Consider the following 18,899-nt stretch of genomic DNA (forward strand, 5'->3'; position numbering starts at 1 on the left):
TAAAACAAGCTGTGGGGCTAGTGTTATGTAAACTGCTGCTATTTTTCTCCATAGTGATCATGTGATTATATATGTGTAAGTATTCAAATTTAGCGTCCTTCTGTTTTAAAGAGCTGATTCTGTGTAACGACAATTTTTTTTTTTAGATGACTTCTACAGATTTGCTGAATTGCACCCACACTTTGCAGAAGACTATCTCTATGCTGATCAGATGGGAGCTGAGACTGGCTTGGAGACTTCATCTCTTTCTGCTCCTAATGGTATCTGTACTGACTTCAGCCCTGAAAACGCTGAAGATAAAAACAAGCCCCTGCAGAAGAAACTGAATTAACACTACAACTCTTACCTTCCTCTCCTGGTGAGAGGATTGTCTTTTCTTCGGATTTTCATAAGTCACTCCAATTATACAGCAAATACCAGTTTTCTGTGTGAAAGTTCTTCTACCTTAATACTGTTCTTTGAATCAATCATATGTGCTATATTTAACATGTTCCAGGTTACTTTGGGGAAGGCGTGTTTGTTTTTTTTTTTTCAAAAAGGTCTTTGAAAGGCAAAAATGTGAATGTGCTTCATTATTAATGTTCATATTTAAAAGGAAGCGGCACACTTATTTATATTCCATTGGCTAGTTTCATGTACAAAGTGTCGCACAAACTGTGCATGTGTAAAGAAACTGTAGCTACTCTGGTGTTAAGTGCACTTTGGTGATTAGTGTTTTCCCTAGTAATGGGGATGTTTATTTGGGGCCAAACTTTGCTGTCCATATTTGCATAGTCAGTCTTGTTGATTTCAGTGGGATAATTCTCTTGAGCAAGGCAAGCACGTTTTGGCCCTTTGTTTTGGTTTCAGTGAACAGTTTGGAAACAACAGTAATGCAAAAACTTGCTAAGGATTACTTTTTATCTTTATCGTTGAATGACAAAATTGTTTCTCTTTCAGTCTATTCCATGGTAGAATGAAAAGGAAAGGCTCCTTTTCCCTCACCCCAACACTTTTTTACTGTAATCTTCTGGATGCAATTAAACATGAATTTTTTCCGAACTGACATGCCACATACTGTTTGCAAATACGTGACAAAACTGTTTGTGCTTTTTTTCTTTTATAATCGATTCAAATCACGTCCACCCAACATTTAAATCGGAGACGTTTACACAATTGTATTTAATCTAGATTTATCAGGAATCAGAGGTTACTTTTGTAGCAAGCCTGTATATACAGATAACTTAGCATGGAACACGCTATGAAAACTTTGTTGTATCAGCATGAGTTTGAAAAGGTTGTGGTTAGTTCAGAGGCCAAGCCAGCAACAAGTTGCAGAACATCCTGAAAAAATGCTAGTTAAATCTCTATAGCAACATTACATATACTGCATATAATGTATATGAAGCTTAAAATAGTTTAGAGCTGTTTAAAAAAAAGAAGGCAACTTAAACCACTTGTATTAGTAATGTTTCTTATCTTTCCTTTTGTAAAGCCATATGCCTTAATTACCAAAGGAGGTCTCAGAGAAAAATTTGAATTATTTTAAAACCACAGAGCTTCACTGGTCAGGAAATGGGACAAAAGCCTCAAGGAGGAGGAAGGAGGACTCTGTCACAAAATAACTGTGATGGCAACTCTACTTCCATACAAACAAAGAAAAAACTTTCTAATCATTTCTGTGACTAATTTTGTAGGGCTGTGCTAAAATATGATGGGTTTGTGTTTGGAAAACTGCTGTTGAGATTTGAATGTTCCACATGTTAGAGTAATCTAAAACTAGATTTGAAAGGGAGGAATTTTAGCAGAAGGAAATCTGTTTGTACCAAATGCTTTTATTATTTTTTAAATAACAATAACAGGAGGTGTGTTAAAGCTCATTAGGGCATTGGAATATGTCCTTGGAAATCCCTAACTGAAAGTGGCAAGTCTCCAAACTGGCGAGGGCGGGGGGAGAGTAAGAAATTATGCTTTCTGTGCGGTATGTGGAAGTAGGTCTTCATATGGAGGTAATAAATATTTGGTTTATCTAGGTAACGCTTGTCAAGCTGACAGGGCTGCAGCAGACTGGCAGACAAGATTTGAGTTAAAACAGATCATGAAAAATAGGATAAATGGTTCAGAAAAATAAGGGAGGTGAGGAACTAGACTGACAAGCTGAGCACTGTTAACTCATTGCTGCAGAAAAGACGCTCATCATAGTAAGAAGTGTGGTGGTATTTCTGTGTTACCAAGGTGTGATAAAGCCTTACCTGAAGTACCTGTCCATGTTGGGGCACCCGAGAAAGGTGGGGAGCAGCTGGGTAGAGTCTGGAGGACAAAGTACTCCAAAAAGAGGTCATAAGTATTCTTTAATCCGACCAAAGAAACTGAGACTGAAGGTGTGAAAACAGTCTTCACGTATGGAAAAGGTTGCTATAGAGAAGATAGGAACAGTCTTTTCTCCATGTTGATGGTAGACGCAGGCTGTTCATTTAAAAGGCAAGTTAAGCATTAGGAAAATTTCCTTACAATACACCTAGTTAGCTAAGGGGAATGGGTTATCCCAGGTGGGGTGAGGAGCCTTCCTTTGCTGGAAGTTTTGAAAACAGGACAGACAGACCGCTAAGACGGAGGCACTTTGATTTTGTTGATCGTGCCCCAGGGTTGTAGGCTGTGTTGTGAGCCTACTTCCTGTGATTATACAGTGTGTATTTTAGTCAGTATATGAGGGAAGGCACATGAACTGTAGCCTGGGCGTATCACATCTCCTCTACAAGACTTTTTATGACACATGGTTCAAGCTGGCTGCCTAAGATAGTTATAGTTTGCTTTGTATGTGAGCTTGGGAATTTGAGAATTTCAGAGTGCAGGGGATGAGATAGAGTTCCCTGAGACACATGTCTGAAAAGAAGAAAAAGGTAAGCTTAGTATCCCATGGACAACTTTGGGGTGAGGGAAGCTCCAGAGGAGGAGAGATACTCTGTACCCATCTGTGAAAGAATAAAGCTGATTGAAGTTGGCTAAATATGAGTGTGCCTAATTTTCATGGATGGTATGTGTAACTTGGGGATCTGTCTTCTGAAAACCAAAGGGTGCATTTGGTTTCATGTTTGTTTTGGTGAGGGAGATGTTTTCTAATTGTGGTGAGTGTCATGACCATGCTTGTGTGCAGCTGAGCTGTGCAGAGTGTTTGGGTTGAAGGGTGCTGCAATAGACAGGCCCTTAAACAAATGCCACGTTGCATGGTGAAGAGGCACTGAAAGCCATACGTGTCAGTGAGTTTGGTCCAGAGATGCTGCTGAAGAAGGCCAGTGACCAGCACGTTGTTTGCTTGGTGAACAAGTACTCTTGGTGGAAGCAACCATTTACAACAAAGAACAAAATACCCCCAACACTTAAATTTTTGTAATGAATTAATTGCAATGCTCCTTTTGTGAGATTGTTGAATGAGGTAGAGCGTAATAGGACAAATGACCGGGTGAAGTCCTGATCAGCCTCCATGGAGATACTGTTAGATCGCACACAATGTCACAAAAGCTGAGATTAATAAATATAATTCAGGTGATTTTAGCATCTGTAGAATATAAGGCTAAACATTAGACTGCCAGATAGGGACAGAAAAGCCACGTAACATGGTGAACTCGGGACTTCATTGAGTGTTGAGACTGTAACGCGTTGCATGAGCGCAGCAGTGGTCGTTATGACTCACCTATCGAACTCCGACTGCTGAAATGTTTTAGTAGGTCTGTTTAAACGACCTTTTTACAAGGCACCCAACTGTGGAACAGCTGGGTTGTGACCGTCAAGTTTCAGCGGCTTGCTGCAATGTCAGGGCTGAAGTGAAAGCTTCCTTTCCCCTTCACCAAATACTGGTGTGTAAATGCTTTCAGTTAAAATACTACAGATTTTACAAACGCATTGGTTTGTTTTAACTGGTGATATCAACAGCCCCTAAATTCCCAGGGGGACATATGAAGACATGAATTCAGTTCTTTGCAACAGTTTAACTTAAGCGATACTTACACAAAAAAAATGCAAGGGTGTGAGGGCATTTGACATTTTACTACTTTTATGTAATACTGCCCTCCTTTGCCAGTAGAGCTCTTGCATCAGACTGAGTTTTTATATATTGTATGAGAGGCCCAGCCAAAGCTTTGCTATTCTGATACAGTTGAACAAGCATACTCGGTCTTTTAATGTATTTAAAGTAATCAAGAAAATTACGAAATACAAGTTATCTAAAGTGTCTTTTTCTTCATTTATATTTCTTCAAACATAACAAAACCCCGCTAAAACCAATCAAATGTTTAGGAGGTGCAAAGCATGTTTAGGCCTCTGTCTCTACCACAGTAAGGCAAGTGCTGTTACAGATGTCGCAGGAGTCTGCTGCTGTGAGCAGATACACTTAGAAGGCATTATCGGCAATTTGTAAGCCTTATGGAGGAGGAATTAAGTCGTACACTTAATTTTATACTGGTGAATTACACCGTATGTTTCAATGCATTTATTGTAGCTAGAACTGTGATAAAAAGAACCCAGGCTGGTGTGTGTGTTTGCTAATCCCGCTTTGAAGATATAAATCCTTAGGTCACAAAGGTTGGAAAGGAGACACGTGTGCGGTGAGGAAGTGATGCAACCTCTCTAGCGGCAAAGCTGCCAGAAGTGAATAGTCAGGTTTTGTACGTAGCTGTTCAGTTTGCATGAACATACGAATGATCGGGGTTGTTAGCTAGCTTAAGCACCGGGCTGGTTGGAATATGGTTTCATTCATAAAGGGTAGCAGTCGTTTTACTGGAAGAGGGATTGTTGCACATTAACACTTGCATAGCTTGATAAATTTTCTAAAGCAGGTGTACATTTGAGTTCCCTTACAAAGCCACCTTTGGTATTTTTCCTGTGTTACCATGTGGTAAGTACAGCTTTCTGTGTTAACTGTTGTAGTCCCGTTCTGCTCTCTGCTCCTTCAAAAATGGAAATCTCATTTAAAAATTCTGCAACTTGTTATTCTTTGAGCACCATGTGCTGTAGGTCCCATGATCTCAATAAAACTACATAAGCCCAGCTTTGCATATATTATGGGACTGAAGTAGGATGCAGAACAAAAAAATCTTATAAAAACTCTAACCAAGTCAAATCAGTTTTCCTTATTTTCCTTTAGGTCAGAGTGTGGGTTATAAGACCTGAAATGTTGCATTTTGCTTAATGTGAAGCCTCTGCTTTTTCGTAGCAGCGTTTGCGTGAGCATCCTAGCATTAAGAAATGACAAACATGTTGGCCAAGAGTTTTACATTAGCAAAATGTAAGTTCGGGTCCTAAACTCCTATTGAAGCACAGAAGTTCCCTGTGAACCAAGTACTCGAGCTGGTTTGTTACTTTTTAGGTGTCTGAACTTCAGCTAATTTGGAAAGCATCAAATACCGAGTTAACGCGGCTAGGTCCTTTACAAAAAAAGGAGGAAGAGTAGGTCCAACAGTTCGAAATGGAAAGTAAGAATTTGTAATCAGTGTCATTGATAACTAGTTATTAGTAAATTAATTCGGCAAAACCACAAGATCTGTTTCACAAATGAGCAGGAAGAGTGAGATTGTCATTCAGGTAACTTTGCAGTCCCAGCTAGGGAGTAATTAAGCCAGCTGCTCCTTAGTCAGAGGATGACTACTTGACGGTACTGCAGCATCACGTGCCTGAGTAATGTCTAGGTCACTGGCAGCGCAGCCTGTGAGGCTTCATCTGCTCTCCCTGCCTTTTTCTGATGAAGACTGGAAAAAAGTATTCAGACCATGATGGGAACCTCATTAAGACCTCCTTACAGGTGAAATCTTCCAGCACCACCTCAGAGGAACACACACGATTGTTCTGTGCTAGAGCTAAAGCAGTGAACTGGGTATACATGTTAGTCACCAACACATTGTGATCAAAACGTGCATAAATTACGTAATACTGAGGTCACGCTGCTGAGAGGAGGCAGCAGCAAAGAGATCATCCATTGGATGTGCCTGGGCTTGCATCTGTGAACGTTTCCCGCATCTCATAGCGATCAAGTTAAGACAGCTTCTTTCCCTAGGAAACCTTTCAGGTTTATTTCAAGATACTAATGTATTTTCTGTGAGTGCAGGAATGATTTGTAGAAAACAGCTTCTTTTTCCCCAGATGGTATGATGTGCTTTGTGGTGTGTAACGGGATTAAACTCAAGTGGGTGATACCAAGAGAGCAGAGGACTTAAGAGGCTTATAAAATGGAGAGGTTATGTTTCTGTGAAATACGCTGAGACCTTTTTGCAGCAAATGACACTGCCTAGATTGTCTTTCAAGCTTGTCCAGAAAAATAGTCTTAATAGTTGTGTGATGACAGTGGCGGCTTGCTCCATTTTCCTCAGCAAAGTGGCAGAGCAGAGTAGTCCTGCGCAGGGTAACTTCAGGAAGCTGTCTGTAACCGGTGAAGACATTTGCAGCTTTCAAATGATCAGTGTCTGGGAGGGGAAATGGTAGAATCACTTTAGCACAGGTTGCACTGGAGCAAGTTATTCCTGTTGATTAACTTATTTGTTGGGTTTTGGGTTGTTTTTTTTAGCAACATAGTTGTCGTGCTTCTTTATTCTGAGCTAAATCAGACGGGGCCATACGACCATCCCAGCTTATTTGAGGTTAGCTTAGGGATCTTGGAAAAGGTGCTGTACGATAATCTGTGGATGTAGCATTAAGCTTCAGTTCTTTCACTTTCACAAAAAAAAAATGTTAGAAGCAAGAGAAAAGTCATAACTACTTTTGTAATTTTAATAATAATATAAAATATTTTGATATTATGAATGAGGTGCCAATTCTGAGCCAAAGAGCCAGTTGGAGAAAATTTGGGCTGAACTTCTGGTCCTGAACCAGCAAGCAGACAAGCCCATCAGGGCTAGTGTGGCAGCGAAGCTTTCTCTGTGCAGCTGGCCTTTTCCCCACAGTAAAGAAGGACTTTTTCTGTCTCTTGGGCTGGTGAATTCAGTTTACTGGATCGCTAGCACTTGATTGTGTTGCCTGTGCTTCGTAGGTGTGGTGCAGCCTGAGGGAGACCTTGCCTCCTCTTAAGTGACACTCTTGGACTTTTGTCCCTGAGCTGGAAGCGGCAGGTGAACGTTAAAGTCGCGTTCTGGTAACGCCACCCAAAACGAAGGGCCTGTGTGCTGCTTCAGCTTGTGCCTGCCGCTGCGTAAAGGATTCCTTTTTCCCATACTTTCACTGTTGCAGGTGTCTCCAGGTGACAGCAGCTCTGAAAGAGCTTACGAGGCTCTCCTTGTTTATTGCTTATAAACAATAAAAAATTAAGTTTAGAAATACGGTACAACGAAACCTTAAATCGGACCGACTTCAGACTCGCTGTGTCACCTTCAGTGTGTGCCTCTTTACTTCCCAGCTCCGAATGCAGTGTCTATAAATGCGATAGCAAAGAGTCTCCTCCCAGATACTGAAGAAAGCTGAAGCTCAGACACTTTTCATCCTACCATGGTACTGGAAATGAAATGCATCTGACGATAGGTTATTTCTAAGTCTATGAATGTATACGGGGAAAACCCAAATACATGTCTTTTATTCACTATCCAGCATGAAGGCAACTTTGTATTTTAAATGCTAAAGACATAAACCTGTGAAGATCTTGTATGCCCTAAGTATATATTTTTGTCCTATGTTTTCTTTTATAATGAAGTTCAAGCAAAGTATTTCTTATATTTCACAAGCGAGGTTTAGGTTAGCCAGTGCTGTACTACCCAGACTACAAAAGCAGTTTTTAAGGAAGCATCTAAAAATGAAATTGTATTTTTAAATATGTCGATTAGAATTCCTTAAATTAAACATCTCTCCTTAGCGATTGTATATAGTTAGACAAAAAGCAAAATTGTTGCAGCTCCTTGTCTATATGGTTGGTTGTGGTTGGTGATTTGTTTGTACTGCTTTCTCAAATTGCTCTGAGGGTAGCAAGAGCTCTGTGTAAATCAGTAACGTTAGAAGTCAGAAGTAAATTTCCTTAGAAGCGACAGAGTTTGTTTCCTGGAGAGGAGGACCAACGCTAAGTATCCGCCAACCTTCTATTACGTACTGTACAACTTCACTGTCGTGGCGCCGTGCTGAGCGTACTTGGCACCCATTCAGTGGGACCACTTTCTAAACTTTTTTGTAATTCCCAGCACCTCTCCAGGTGCGCAAGGCGTTTCTAATATGATCGCAGGTACTAGTTCATCTTTCTGGAAGAGTCAAATCGAGTTATCAACACGTGAGAAATAATTCAGGGGAAAAACTGTGGTTTTGATCTCTCGAATTAGTATTAAATTTGCATTGAGGATATCATTTATATATTTTGGAAAAATATTGCTATGTTTTTGAACGCACTTCAGAATTTAAATGCAAAAGCAAAAAAAGTTAACCTTTTAAATGATCAAATTTTGGAATTCTCTTCTTACTGCTACTGAATCCACGTTAGGCACTGCCATGAAAAGGATGCTTTTAATTGAAAATCTGTGCTGACGGAGCAGGAAGCTGTTTTGCAGGAGCTCACTTGCAAGGTACTATGTGCTCGTTCCATCAGCGGTACAACTTCTGTTGACTTCAGGGCTGCGCAGGCAGACCTGGGGTGTTTAAAGACGCATATTGGCCGCGAGCTTTTGATTATAATAGCCCTTGGATATGCAGTGTAAATCTGTAACGAGATATAGCGCTACTGGATAATAGCAATCTGAACGCGTATTTTCTGCTGTAAATTTCCCTCCTGTGGTATGTGTACATAGACTATTACCTTTGCACTGAACTGCCTATACTTAATAACCGAAAAGCAAAACCAAGTAGTGTACTAAAGGTGACTGTAGCTTGTGGCTCCAATTGCGGAAATACTTTTGCAGAACGAAAAGTATAGCTTCAGTGCTGCAGATTTGATTTTTATATTTTTTATTAACATGCATGGAAGAATAAGGATAATATTTTTTAAAAATGAACTTGGTTTTGTACATTTTTCAATGTTTAAAACGATATGATTTAACATTACCTCCGAATACCAGTGATCAGTCAGTTCCTAAAGGAAATACCTCAATTTGAGCGTTCTTTTCTCGCTAGTTGTCCGACACGTTGAAATGCACTATAGCATGTGACGAACTCGGCCAAGTGATGCAGATGCTTAAACTACTCTGTAAAAGTTGTATGATGCTTTACTAAAAGGGAACCAAGCGATACACTGCCGGTGTCGATGTGCGGTATACAGTCATGGCTCATTCTGCCCAACCGGACATTTTCTTTATGAATGGCTTGTAAATTGAATCGCTGAAGCCAAATTAAAAGTGAAACAAAATGTTTGGGTTCCTCTGGATTATTTTTTTATAAACAAGGTTTACAGTAAGGGAAAGGGTACAAATCATAACTGCGAATAAGACTGAGTCTGTATATGTGTAAGCACGCTTTATCGGTGTGTGTTCTGTCTGGCAGTGTGCAAAGGGGAACAGTGTTTCTTTACCTGACAACTGGGAGTGTGAAATTACAGGGGTTTCAGTTCTTTTTTTTTTTTTTTTTAATTTGGGTTTAGGGGCTTTTTCTGTGGGTGTGTGGTTTTCGGTTTGGTTATTGGTGTTTTGTTTTGTTTTGCTTTGCTTGCCTGAAGGATGATAAGGATAGTGACTCCAGTTCTGTTTTCTGTGCATTTCTGTGCAGAAAAATATTGAAAGATCAAAAAGGATTCAGAAAAGGGGCTCCGGAAGTCTGGAGAACAAGTCTGTCTAATTTAGACTGCAGTAGCTCTGGCTACTTTTATTTATCCAGGAAACAGACAAGAAGCGATCCAACACTCCAGATACCTACATACGTGAGAAATGCGTAATGGAGGGTGGAAAAAGGCACAGTGAGGTCTGGTGGACACAAGCTGAACCGTTAAAATGAACATTTTTAAGAATACAAGTGAAACACTGGGGAAAAGTTCACTGGAGAAATGACGTACATTCATTGTGATATGAAGATTTCAAGAGATGACTCGTTAATGCTTTTAATAATGTTATTCTCTGATTTCAAGTTACAGGGTGGATGCAGGATTTGAGTACGTTCTTTGGCCCAAGTCCAGGTAGTCAAGCAGTGGTTTGTGTGAAAGGAGGCATCTGTAGGTGACAGCAAATGTGTATCATTTCATTCTATGTAAGAAAAAAGACTGAACACTTTGTCCAGAACAAAATTTAATCTAGTTATTTCTTCTTTCAGGAAAGTCCTACCAGCCGTGCAGGGCACGCTTTCTTATGAAGAAAAGCTTTAAAACTTGAACCTTACTTTGCTTGAATATATTTTTCCCTTTTTCTTCTGCTCTCAAATGCAAATAACTTATTTGCTCTATACTTATGGAAGTAGATTACACTAGAAAATGTTTTAAATAATGCCAGAGGATGGTATCAGAATGGGGGACACTTTCAAACGCTTATTCATTACAACACAGAAGCGGTTGACATCATTAATGAAATATTACAGATGTGCAAACGCATGCAAGATTTCTTTCTCCTAAGGGTAAACATTTCCCTACCTGCCACCACCTGGTTTTAACCCCGTTTTTCCCTGCTGCTTGTCAGGGTAGCGTGAGGCCTGCCGGCGGTGACAGGCTATCGCCTGGGCTTTGCTTGTGTGTGGCGGCAGAGCCCTCTGCTGCTCCTGCCGCTGTGCTGCTTGGTTCAACAGGGAGCCGGCGGGGGCTAAATCTGCAGCCGGCCCTTCCTCGCTGCTCTGGCTTTGGTGTCTTTCCATGTGATGTGATCCGCCAAGGTAAGAGCATGAGCTGTGAGCCCTCACGGCATGCCCTCGTCTCCGTCCCTGCCCTCATCTTCCCACCTTTCTCCTGTTACTTTCCACCATTATCATCTTCCCACCTTTCTCCTGTTACTTTCCACCATCATCATCTTCTAAAGATATCCATGTTCACCTTCCCCTGTGGTATTTCAGAGTTCCGCGCATCCCATGATGCGCTTACGCCACTGCCCCAGACTGCCCCAGCCCTTCACCTGTCCGTGTGCCTGTTTCCCCGCTCGCCTGCGATGCAGGGAAGCTCCCTGTCGTGCCAGTCACCTCTGCATGCTTGTGCCTCTTCTGCCCCCACAAGCCCTCCACCTGAAGCTCTTGGTTGAGGTGTAATCGAGGTGTGTACCCACATCACCGCTTTCTCCTGGTTGACATCGTGTCAAGCGCACACGTGAGGACCACAAGAAGTGTGCCTTTTTTACTCCCAGCCTTTTATTTCCGGGGCCTGGAAGAAGAGCCTTTCCAGCCCCCTTGAAGGGGGCAGCAGGTGCTCGCTTGGTCCTGTGAGGGCAGGGCCTGAGGGGCAGCGTGGCAGCAGTAGTGCCTCTGGGCTGCTTCCCTCGGTCGCCCATGGATGGATGGATGGACGGACACTGGTCTCTCCTCTTCTTCTGGGTACTGCCACTGTCAGTGTTTGCTCCTGTTGCTCCCTTTCATTTAAAAAAAATACTCATATTACACTACCTTTCTCACTGTGTATCACAGGTTATTTCCTGTGATTTCCTGTTACTATTATTACTCTTACCCTTCCTTTGTATTAAGCCCTAAGCTGCCTCTGCTGCTCTCCTGTGGGAGCTGGCTGGGGGAGGGGGGGAGCGCGGCGCCCCCCCGCCCCATTCCTCCCCCGTTACCTCACCCCGCCTGCCCAGCGTGGCGTCACGGGCCCCTCCCCCACGCCGGTCGCTGTGAGGGCCCCCAACTACGCCGGGCACCGGCACCGCACCGCACCGTAGAACCCCTGGCGGCCCCCGGAAAGCGGCCCCCCGCCCCGCTCCCGGCGGTAAAGGAAGGCGGGCGCAGGGCTAACGCCCCCTGACGTCACGCCGTGACGCACCCTCCGAAGCCGGTTGCTCGGCGGCGGGGCGGGGCTTCCTCCGCCGGCCGGAAGTGACGGGCGGGCGGCTGGCCGGCTGCGTGTGGGATGCGCGAGCGGCGGCGGCGGCGGCGACGGGGCGGCCCGGGGCGGCCCGGCTGATCCCGAGCGGGGCGGGGCGGGGCGGGGCGGGGCGGGGGGTGGGCGGCCGCCGCCATCATGCTGAGCCGCAGCTCGTTCACCAGCCTGGTGGTGGGGGTGTTCGCCGTGTACGTGGCGCACACCTGCTGGGTCATGTACGGCATCGTCTACACGCGGCCCTGCCCGGCGGCGGGGGGCGGCGGCGGCGGCGCGGCCGGCTGTGTCTGGCCCTACCTGGCGCGGAGGCCCAGGCTGCAGGTGAGCGGGGCGCGGCGCGGCGGCGGCGGGGGGCGGGAGCGGGGGGCGCGGCGCTGGCGCCCTGCCCGGCGGGGCGAAAGCACGTTTCGTGTCTCCATTTCGTGTATCTGGACGGAGCGGCCCGGCGGGAGGGAACGGCTCGGCGCGCTTCGAAATCTGTGACCGGTCGTCCTGCTGGCGCGTAGGTAGTGGCTGTGCTGCGAGGTGCTTGTGCCCCCAGAAGGAGGGAAGGGGCAGCCGAAAGCTCCGTTAGGCTTCCCTGGAGTGCGCTGTTGTCTTTCCCGGTGTGTACAACCGCCCTGCGACCGGGGAGATGAGCGACCCTGAAATACAGGGCCCGTCCCCGGAGCGCGCTGATGCACGAATTTAATGTTTCTGATTTCTCTGTGCTGTGCTTTGGTTTCAGTTAAGCGTGTATACAACCACGCGGTCAAACATTGGTGCTGAGAGTAATGTAGATCTGGTTTTGAACGTGGAGGATTTTGATATTGAGTCCAAATTTGAAAGGTAGGTGTCCGAACTACGAGTTCTTCGCTTAATTCTGAAGCGGGTATCCTGACTAGCCGTTACGCGTATGGCAGCCTGCGTGAAGCAAGGGAGACTGTTCGCGGTAGTTCCGTTGAAAGAGGAGCGTGTTGCTCTTGCATTCTTTGTTTTGGGGTTAGAGCTGTGTTTGCGTGCTGTACAGGCTGTTCAGTTCACGCTCATTTTCGTAAAGCAGTAACCATATTTTGCCATGTTAAGGCAGGAAAGATGTTAGTTGGATTTCAGCCTTAGAGTTGAGGACACAGTGCTGCTACTAATAAAACCGGTAATTTTCTCTTTGATTAAAGGGTCCTAGAATATTTCATGAATTAAACATTGGCAAAGTGCCTGCCTTGATGGAAATGGTGTGCTAAGCTCACCTGGCGCTGAGCAAGAGGCTCTTAGTCAAACTTTTCTGACGTTGAAAATCATCTTGTAGTTGCAAGAAACAAAGCTCTACCAGTAAATACAGAAATGCTTGTTTTCTTTCGTGTAGGTTTTACAAATTTTGAACACTGTCCTATTCTGTCTATCTTAATTTTGAAATCCCGCTCTAAACATGCATCTCGCTAGCTGTGCTAGGTCAGTAACATATGTATGATGTGCTAAACTTCAGCATTGGTTAGTTTGGATCAGCATACTGTTCTTAGCCGTATAGACAAATGTTTTACAAAAGCGTGCTGTGGTTAAAATAGTAAAAATGACTCTCCATTGTGAAAATCTAAGTCAAAGTGCTTGGAAATGCTTGAGACTTTCCTGTAAGAACAGGTGTAGCCAGTGTAGTAGCTGTGTGATGTTTTGTTCTTAATAGCCACGGCTTCAGTCCTGAAATTGAACTTGGAAGTCAAACCATGTTCTCTTTTCCTGTGTTTTAGCAACATGCACCAAAAAAGTTACAGAAAAGCTAATAAAAGTAAAAGAAGTAAACCTTCTTGTAGTTCAGGGTTTTGAGATTTTCTGAAGAGATATTGGTGCCAAGATGGAATAAGATTGTGCCCTTACACAAATTTCTGAGTATAGTGTTACACTCTACATATGTCTCTATGAAATTAAAATTATTACAAGTACTTGTTTTGTGCTTCATATTTGCTGCCACAGTTGTGGTTTTTGATTTAAAATAGTCACCTTATTCCTGACTCTGTTTTCGCAGAGTCTCTCGGGTTCTTCCACGTTCAGTGTCTTCTATAATTAAAGAACACGATGGTTTGTAGTTGAGGTCATATTAAGCTTCATCCTTGACAGACCTGAGAATACAAGAATTGTTTTACTGACAGAGTCTGCTAAGCCAGTGAAGGTATTCAGAGCAAAATAACCTGAGTAAATTTATGGGAATAGAGGAGGCATTGTGCAAGGTTGCAAGTAGGGTGATTTCTTGGCTAACACAAGGGGAGTGACAAGTCTGGGGCTCCTATCTAGAGTTCTGTGGTCGGCATGCCATAGCTGAGAAGGTATTTTATTAATGCAAAGTGCTTGGCAAAACTAAACTTGGGATTTTCTTCTTAAACTTTGTATCACGGATATGATCTGTGATACATATCCAGCACATGGAAGGCTATTTTCTACAAGTGGTGTGATAATTTTGGCCCTGTGACCTATCAGCAGGGGAAAAAAATGAAAGAACTGATGATGCAGCCCTGTGTTATCTAGTTATCTAGGGTAATAAAGTATGAATTGGACGAAGATTAAAACATTTTAAGGTAATAGTAAAACATTGGAAATGCAAGTAGTGATACACACTGGAGTATATAAATTAATCACATCCAGCTACTGCTCATTAGGGCATATTAGCCATAACCAATTGTTGTGTGCCAGGCAACCCAAATGTCTCTTTACTTGTTGTGTTGGTTTTTTTTATTTTAATGTCTCCAACCTTTTTTTGCTTGCTTCTAGAACATCTTCAGTGACACTTATATGCAAGAGCTAAATATTTCAGCATGTTCTATGTCATTTCATAATGTATTTATTTTGTATTTTAGGACAGTGAATGTCTCTGTACCAAAGAAAACCCGAAATAATGGCACGTTATATGCATACATATTTCTTCATCATGCTGGCATTTTGCCTTGGCATGACAGTAAGCAGGTGCATATAGTAAGTCCTCTGACCACGTACATGGTCCCTAAACCAGAAGAGATTAATTTGCTCACTGGAGAATCAGCCACACAGGTAGGTGGGTTTTCCATCTATAGGTGAACAACTGCAAAAAAAGCAATTGCTTTTGTAGACACTTATAGCGTTAGCTTCTTCTGTGCTTGCATCTTTACACTAATGATGATATTAGGGGGGAAAAAAAATCAAAACTCCCCTTCTCCATTATCAGCTTGTACGCTAACAGTAGACCACTCAGTACAGCAGGAGTATATATATAACGCTGGCTGTTATTAAAACACTTCCCTAGTTAACATTAATTACTTTAAGGGTGCATTGCTTTGGTAGGAATGCTGTATTGTTCTGTAACAGGGTGATGCTGCTTTTTATAGTAAATTGTATTAACGTGAAATAATATGCTTTGCTTTTATAAAACAGATATGAACTTGATTTTGACATTGGTGAGTGACCAGCGTCAAATTGCTGCTTTTCCTTTAGGATGTTCTTACTCTCCACTTCAATGCAAGAGAATAAGATCATACCCTTTGACAAATGCTATGATTACTCGCCAGGGGGGAAAAAATATAGTATTATTTAATGAAATACTTGTGAATGGCTGTTGTGCCTCATATTAAGTGGAGCTTGAGAATTTCACTCTGTTATTCTTTGGAATCTGACATATACCTGTGGCCAGCAGCGCTGTTTCTAAATCCTGTCAGAATAAAGCTAAAAATGAATTGAGGCTAGAGTCCAACACTAAAAGTCAGAACAGGTGATGTTCGTCCACAGAAAAGCAAGTAGACTGCCCTGGGGATAGGCATCTGCTGAAAGCTAAGGTTGTACTCTGTTTCAGCACTGCTTTAGACAGCATTGGGAAGCTCAGAAGTTCAAAACAAATGGTCTGATATTTTTACTCCCCAAAATTGACATGGTTGACACCCACATCCTTTCGACAGTTTTGAAGTAACATCTGATTTCTCTACAGTCTGTATTTCAAATTGACTTTTTCTGACTAGTGTCCACATTCCAAAGGTATTAAGATTAATTAGCTGAATATTCGTTCTTGATGAACAGGCTGTGAAGGCGCTGAAGTTTTTCAGTGTCGGATTATAGTGGGTCTTTACAATCTGTTCTGTTGTATTTGAGCAAAATACTTGATCTGGTCAAAATTAAGGTAAAGTGTTTCTTAGCGGGCTTCTGTTTTGTGGTATTGTTAATGACTCCACAGTTTCAGTGACTTACAGTATTATCCTAGTCATAATTCTGTATTGTTTAGCAGTATGTTTGTTGTATTTTTAAAGCAAATTGAAGCAGAAAAACAGACCAATGCTCTAGATGAACCTGTTTCTCACTGGAGGTCAAGATTAACCTTAAATGTGATGGTGGAAGATTTTGTGTTTGACGGATCATCCCTCCCTGCTGATGTTCACCGTTACATGAAGATGTAAGTCGATAACTTAATTTTGCTAGATTTGTTGGAAGTACTTTGTCCCTGAACAGCTCAGAGTTTAGAATATTTTTTTTATATGGAGTTATCATAGTAAGACAAAGCAGAACTACAAAGACACAAGAAAAATACTACAACAGTCTTCATACCCCGTTGTTCTCAAATCATACTTCTGGCCTTAAAGCAATTACTGTCCCTTGACCTTTCCAACTATTCTTCATCTGCAAATTATCTGTACAAACCGCAGGTGCTGAAGAGGCACAGCTGATCTTCTATGGTATCTTTTTTTCTACCTTTTATGATTGGCTTTATTTCACTTTGTGGATTCCTACATTATGTCATTTTCTCAGGAAAATACTAAAAAGCGGGGATAGGATTTTAGGCCGCTAAATGCAGGCGGTAGCTTCTGTTCACAGCTTGCTTAAATTACTTCCAGTGTTAACCATATAAATAGTGCTGTATTGACTTGTGCTGCTGTATGTTGATGCCTTTCTCTACAAGTATCCTGTTAAATCCAGAAGTAGTTGCTTAATCAGCAGACCCTGGGGTTCTGGGATAGCTTCCCAGACAGAATAGATAAACTTAGTAACTCAGAAGACAGGCCCATAAACAAGAAGGGGTTGGACTGGGGTTGATGAACAGGGATATTTTTTCTCATCTTGTTTAGATATGCATCAGTGCTGTTTTGTCATTGTGTTATACAGGAAATAGTTGGGATATGCAATAGCCTGCTGTAACCCCACTAGAAGTAGCTTTAATTATAGTTATTATATAGAAATCTAAACCTCTTCAGTTAAATAACCAAGCACTATTTCTGAGCCTTGATTTAGTACTTTTCTACAGTACTGTTGCCCATTGTATATTTAGTATGCAGTCTTTTTTAGCATGCATAGAGATGTCTTTCTTTTGTGAATAACTAAAATTCAACTTTCAGACTTTAAAAAGGTCCATTACGCTAGTTCTGTAGACTTTTACCAAGAACATCACAGTGTAGATAACTGCCTTTCTAGTGAAGAACTTTCAGAATTTGCCTTTCTTAGGGCATTAGGCCAAATATTTTCCTAAGATACTGACAGCCCAATTGTATATAGGTCATAATTTGCTAAATAACTTTCTAGTGGTCAGTTTTGTAGAGGGCTCAAAAGCTGGTAAGTTTCTGTTGGTTTCATGCAGGTTGGTGAGGTGATAAAGCAATCCAAATGAGAGCTTCTCTTGAGGAGAAGGCAGAGAAGATTTCTGCTCCTTGTGCACTTTCCCCACTAGTATCTAGCCTTCCTGTGTTCGTAGAGTCGTCATGTTCTTAGTCCCATGCCAGCTAGAGCATGTGCCACTGCTGAGCTGCTAGATGTCATTGGGAGCGCAGAGGAGTGGGAGAGAGGTGGTGGAGAGTTGTCATTGTTGTGGTAGCAGAGGGATACTTGAGACAAAGGATACAAATATATGGTAGTAAATTTCAGCATGTTTCTCTTCAACAAACTTTTTAATTTCCTCTACCCTTGGTCATGCAACAGTGTCAGCACCATCACAACCAATTTCATGTGTCTTTTTTTTTTTTTTTGCTTATTCTGTCTCTCTACAGAAAAGTGAAAATAAACTAAAAGGAGAAATATGACATGCCTAATTTTTTATAGAGACTTCTCTCAGTGAAAGACTCTAGGCTGGTGACTTCTTTCTTGCTGTGTGTTGAAAGAAAATGTGCCTGAAAAGACTGGGAAATACCTACATGGCTAGATCTGAAAGTGATGAATGAGTGCTAATTTGAATAAAAATAGTTTTCTTTTTAGATCTCTATAGTCATAAAATCCATGTTTAAACATCCTAGGGTTCAGTTGGGGAAGACAGTGCATTACCTTCCAATATTATTTATTGATCAGCTAAGCAACAGAGTGAAAGATTTGATGGTGAGTAATAGATTACCTTTCATTACATTTAACAGTTTTAATGCTCTTCAATGTTGTTTTAATTAAGATTTTGTCATAGGTTGTTTGCTGTAATGAAAAAGTACAAATTCACAAAAGGACTCTATCAATGACTGTTTAACTTAATGCGGTCAAATACGGTAACTGGAGAGGCTGGGTCTTGAGACTCCCCTCTGGCAGAAGTATCTGCCAAGCACTCCCTTCTGTTCCACCAAAAGATATTTGGATGCCATTGCTTTTGCCCTTTGGGTGGATATGGGGGACATCTTTGCAGCACCAGCTGTGGTGAGAGCAGTCTCATGAACAATTTCACTCCCTAACCTGAAGAAGTTGTGTTAGCATCCTAGAGTGGCTTCTGATATCTTCTGGGGAAATGAGCATACTGAACACAGCTGATACTGGAGCTACACGGAGATAAGTCAGTAGCTATTCTCTTATCTCCAAAAAATTCACTTGTGGTTAAATTTTCTGGTGGTGCTCTCTACCATGTTAGAGTAACCTGAGCACCTGAAAGCTTGGTGTTGCACTACATCTGATGATTTTGTGCACTCAAACAAATCAGGACTTGGAAACTTCAATTATGTAATTACAGCAGGATGAAGTTTGATGGGATTTCTGGAGATGCTAGTCCAGCACCCCTGCTCAGAGTAGGGTCACTTAGAGCAGGTTGCTCAGGACCTTCTCCAGTTTGGTTTTGGATATATCCAAGGATGGAGATGCCATAGCCTCTCTGGGC

General features: G+C 42.3%; 2 protein-coding genes across 2 annotated transcripts in view; both read left to right on the forward strand.

Moving 5' to 3' along the window:
• Positions 1 to 1,052, forward strand: part of LPCAT1 (lysophosphatidylcholine acyltransferase 1) — a 60,641-nt gene extending 59,589 nt beyond the window's left edge. The window contains exon 14 of the mRNA XM_064443222.1: positions 147 to 1,052. Within this exon, the coding sequence (XP_064299292.1) occupies positions 147 to 331 (185 nt within the window). The 3' untranslated portion in view covers positions 332 to 1,052. The remainder of the gene's footprint in view (positions 1 to 146) is intronic.
• Positions 1,053 to 11,887: 10,835 nt separating this feature from the next.
• The window catches only part of CLPTM1L (CLPTM1 like), a 30,939-nt gene continuing 23,927 nt past the window's right edge, over positions 11,888 to 18,899 (forward strand). Inside the window, exons 1-5 of the mRNA XM_064443223.1 lie at positions 11,888 to 12,184; positions 12,591 to 12,691; positions 14,686 to 14,875; positions 16,099 to 16,241; positions 18,067 to 18,145. Of these exons, the coding sequence (XP_064299293.1) occupies positions 12,005 to 12,184; positions 12,591 to 12,691; positions 14,686 to 14,875; positions 16,099 to 16,241; positions 18,067 to 18,145 (693 nt within the window). The 5' untranslated portion in view covers positions 11,888 to 12,004. The remainder of the gene's footprint in view (positions 12,185 to 12,590; positions 12,692 to 14,685; positions 14,876 to 16,098; positions 16,242 to 18,066; positions 18,146 to 18,899) is intronic.

Source organism: Phalacrocorax carbo, chromosome 2 (assembly GCF_963921805.1).
Source record: "Phalacrocorax carbo chromosome 2, bPhaCar2.1, whole genome shotgun sequence".
Lineage (NCBI taxonomy): Eukaryota > Metazoa > Chordata > Aves > Suliformes > Phalacrocoracidae > Phalacrocorax > Phalacrocorax carbo.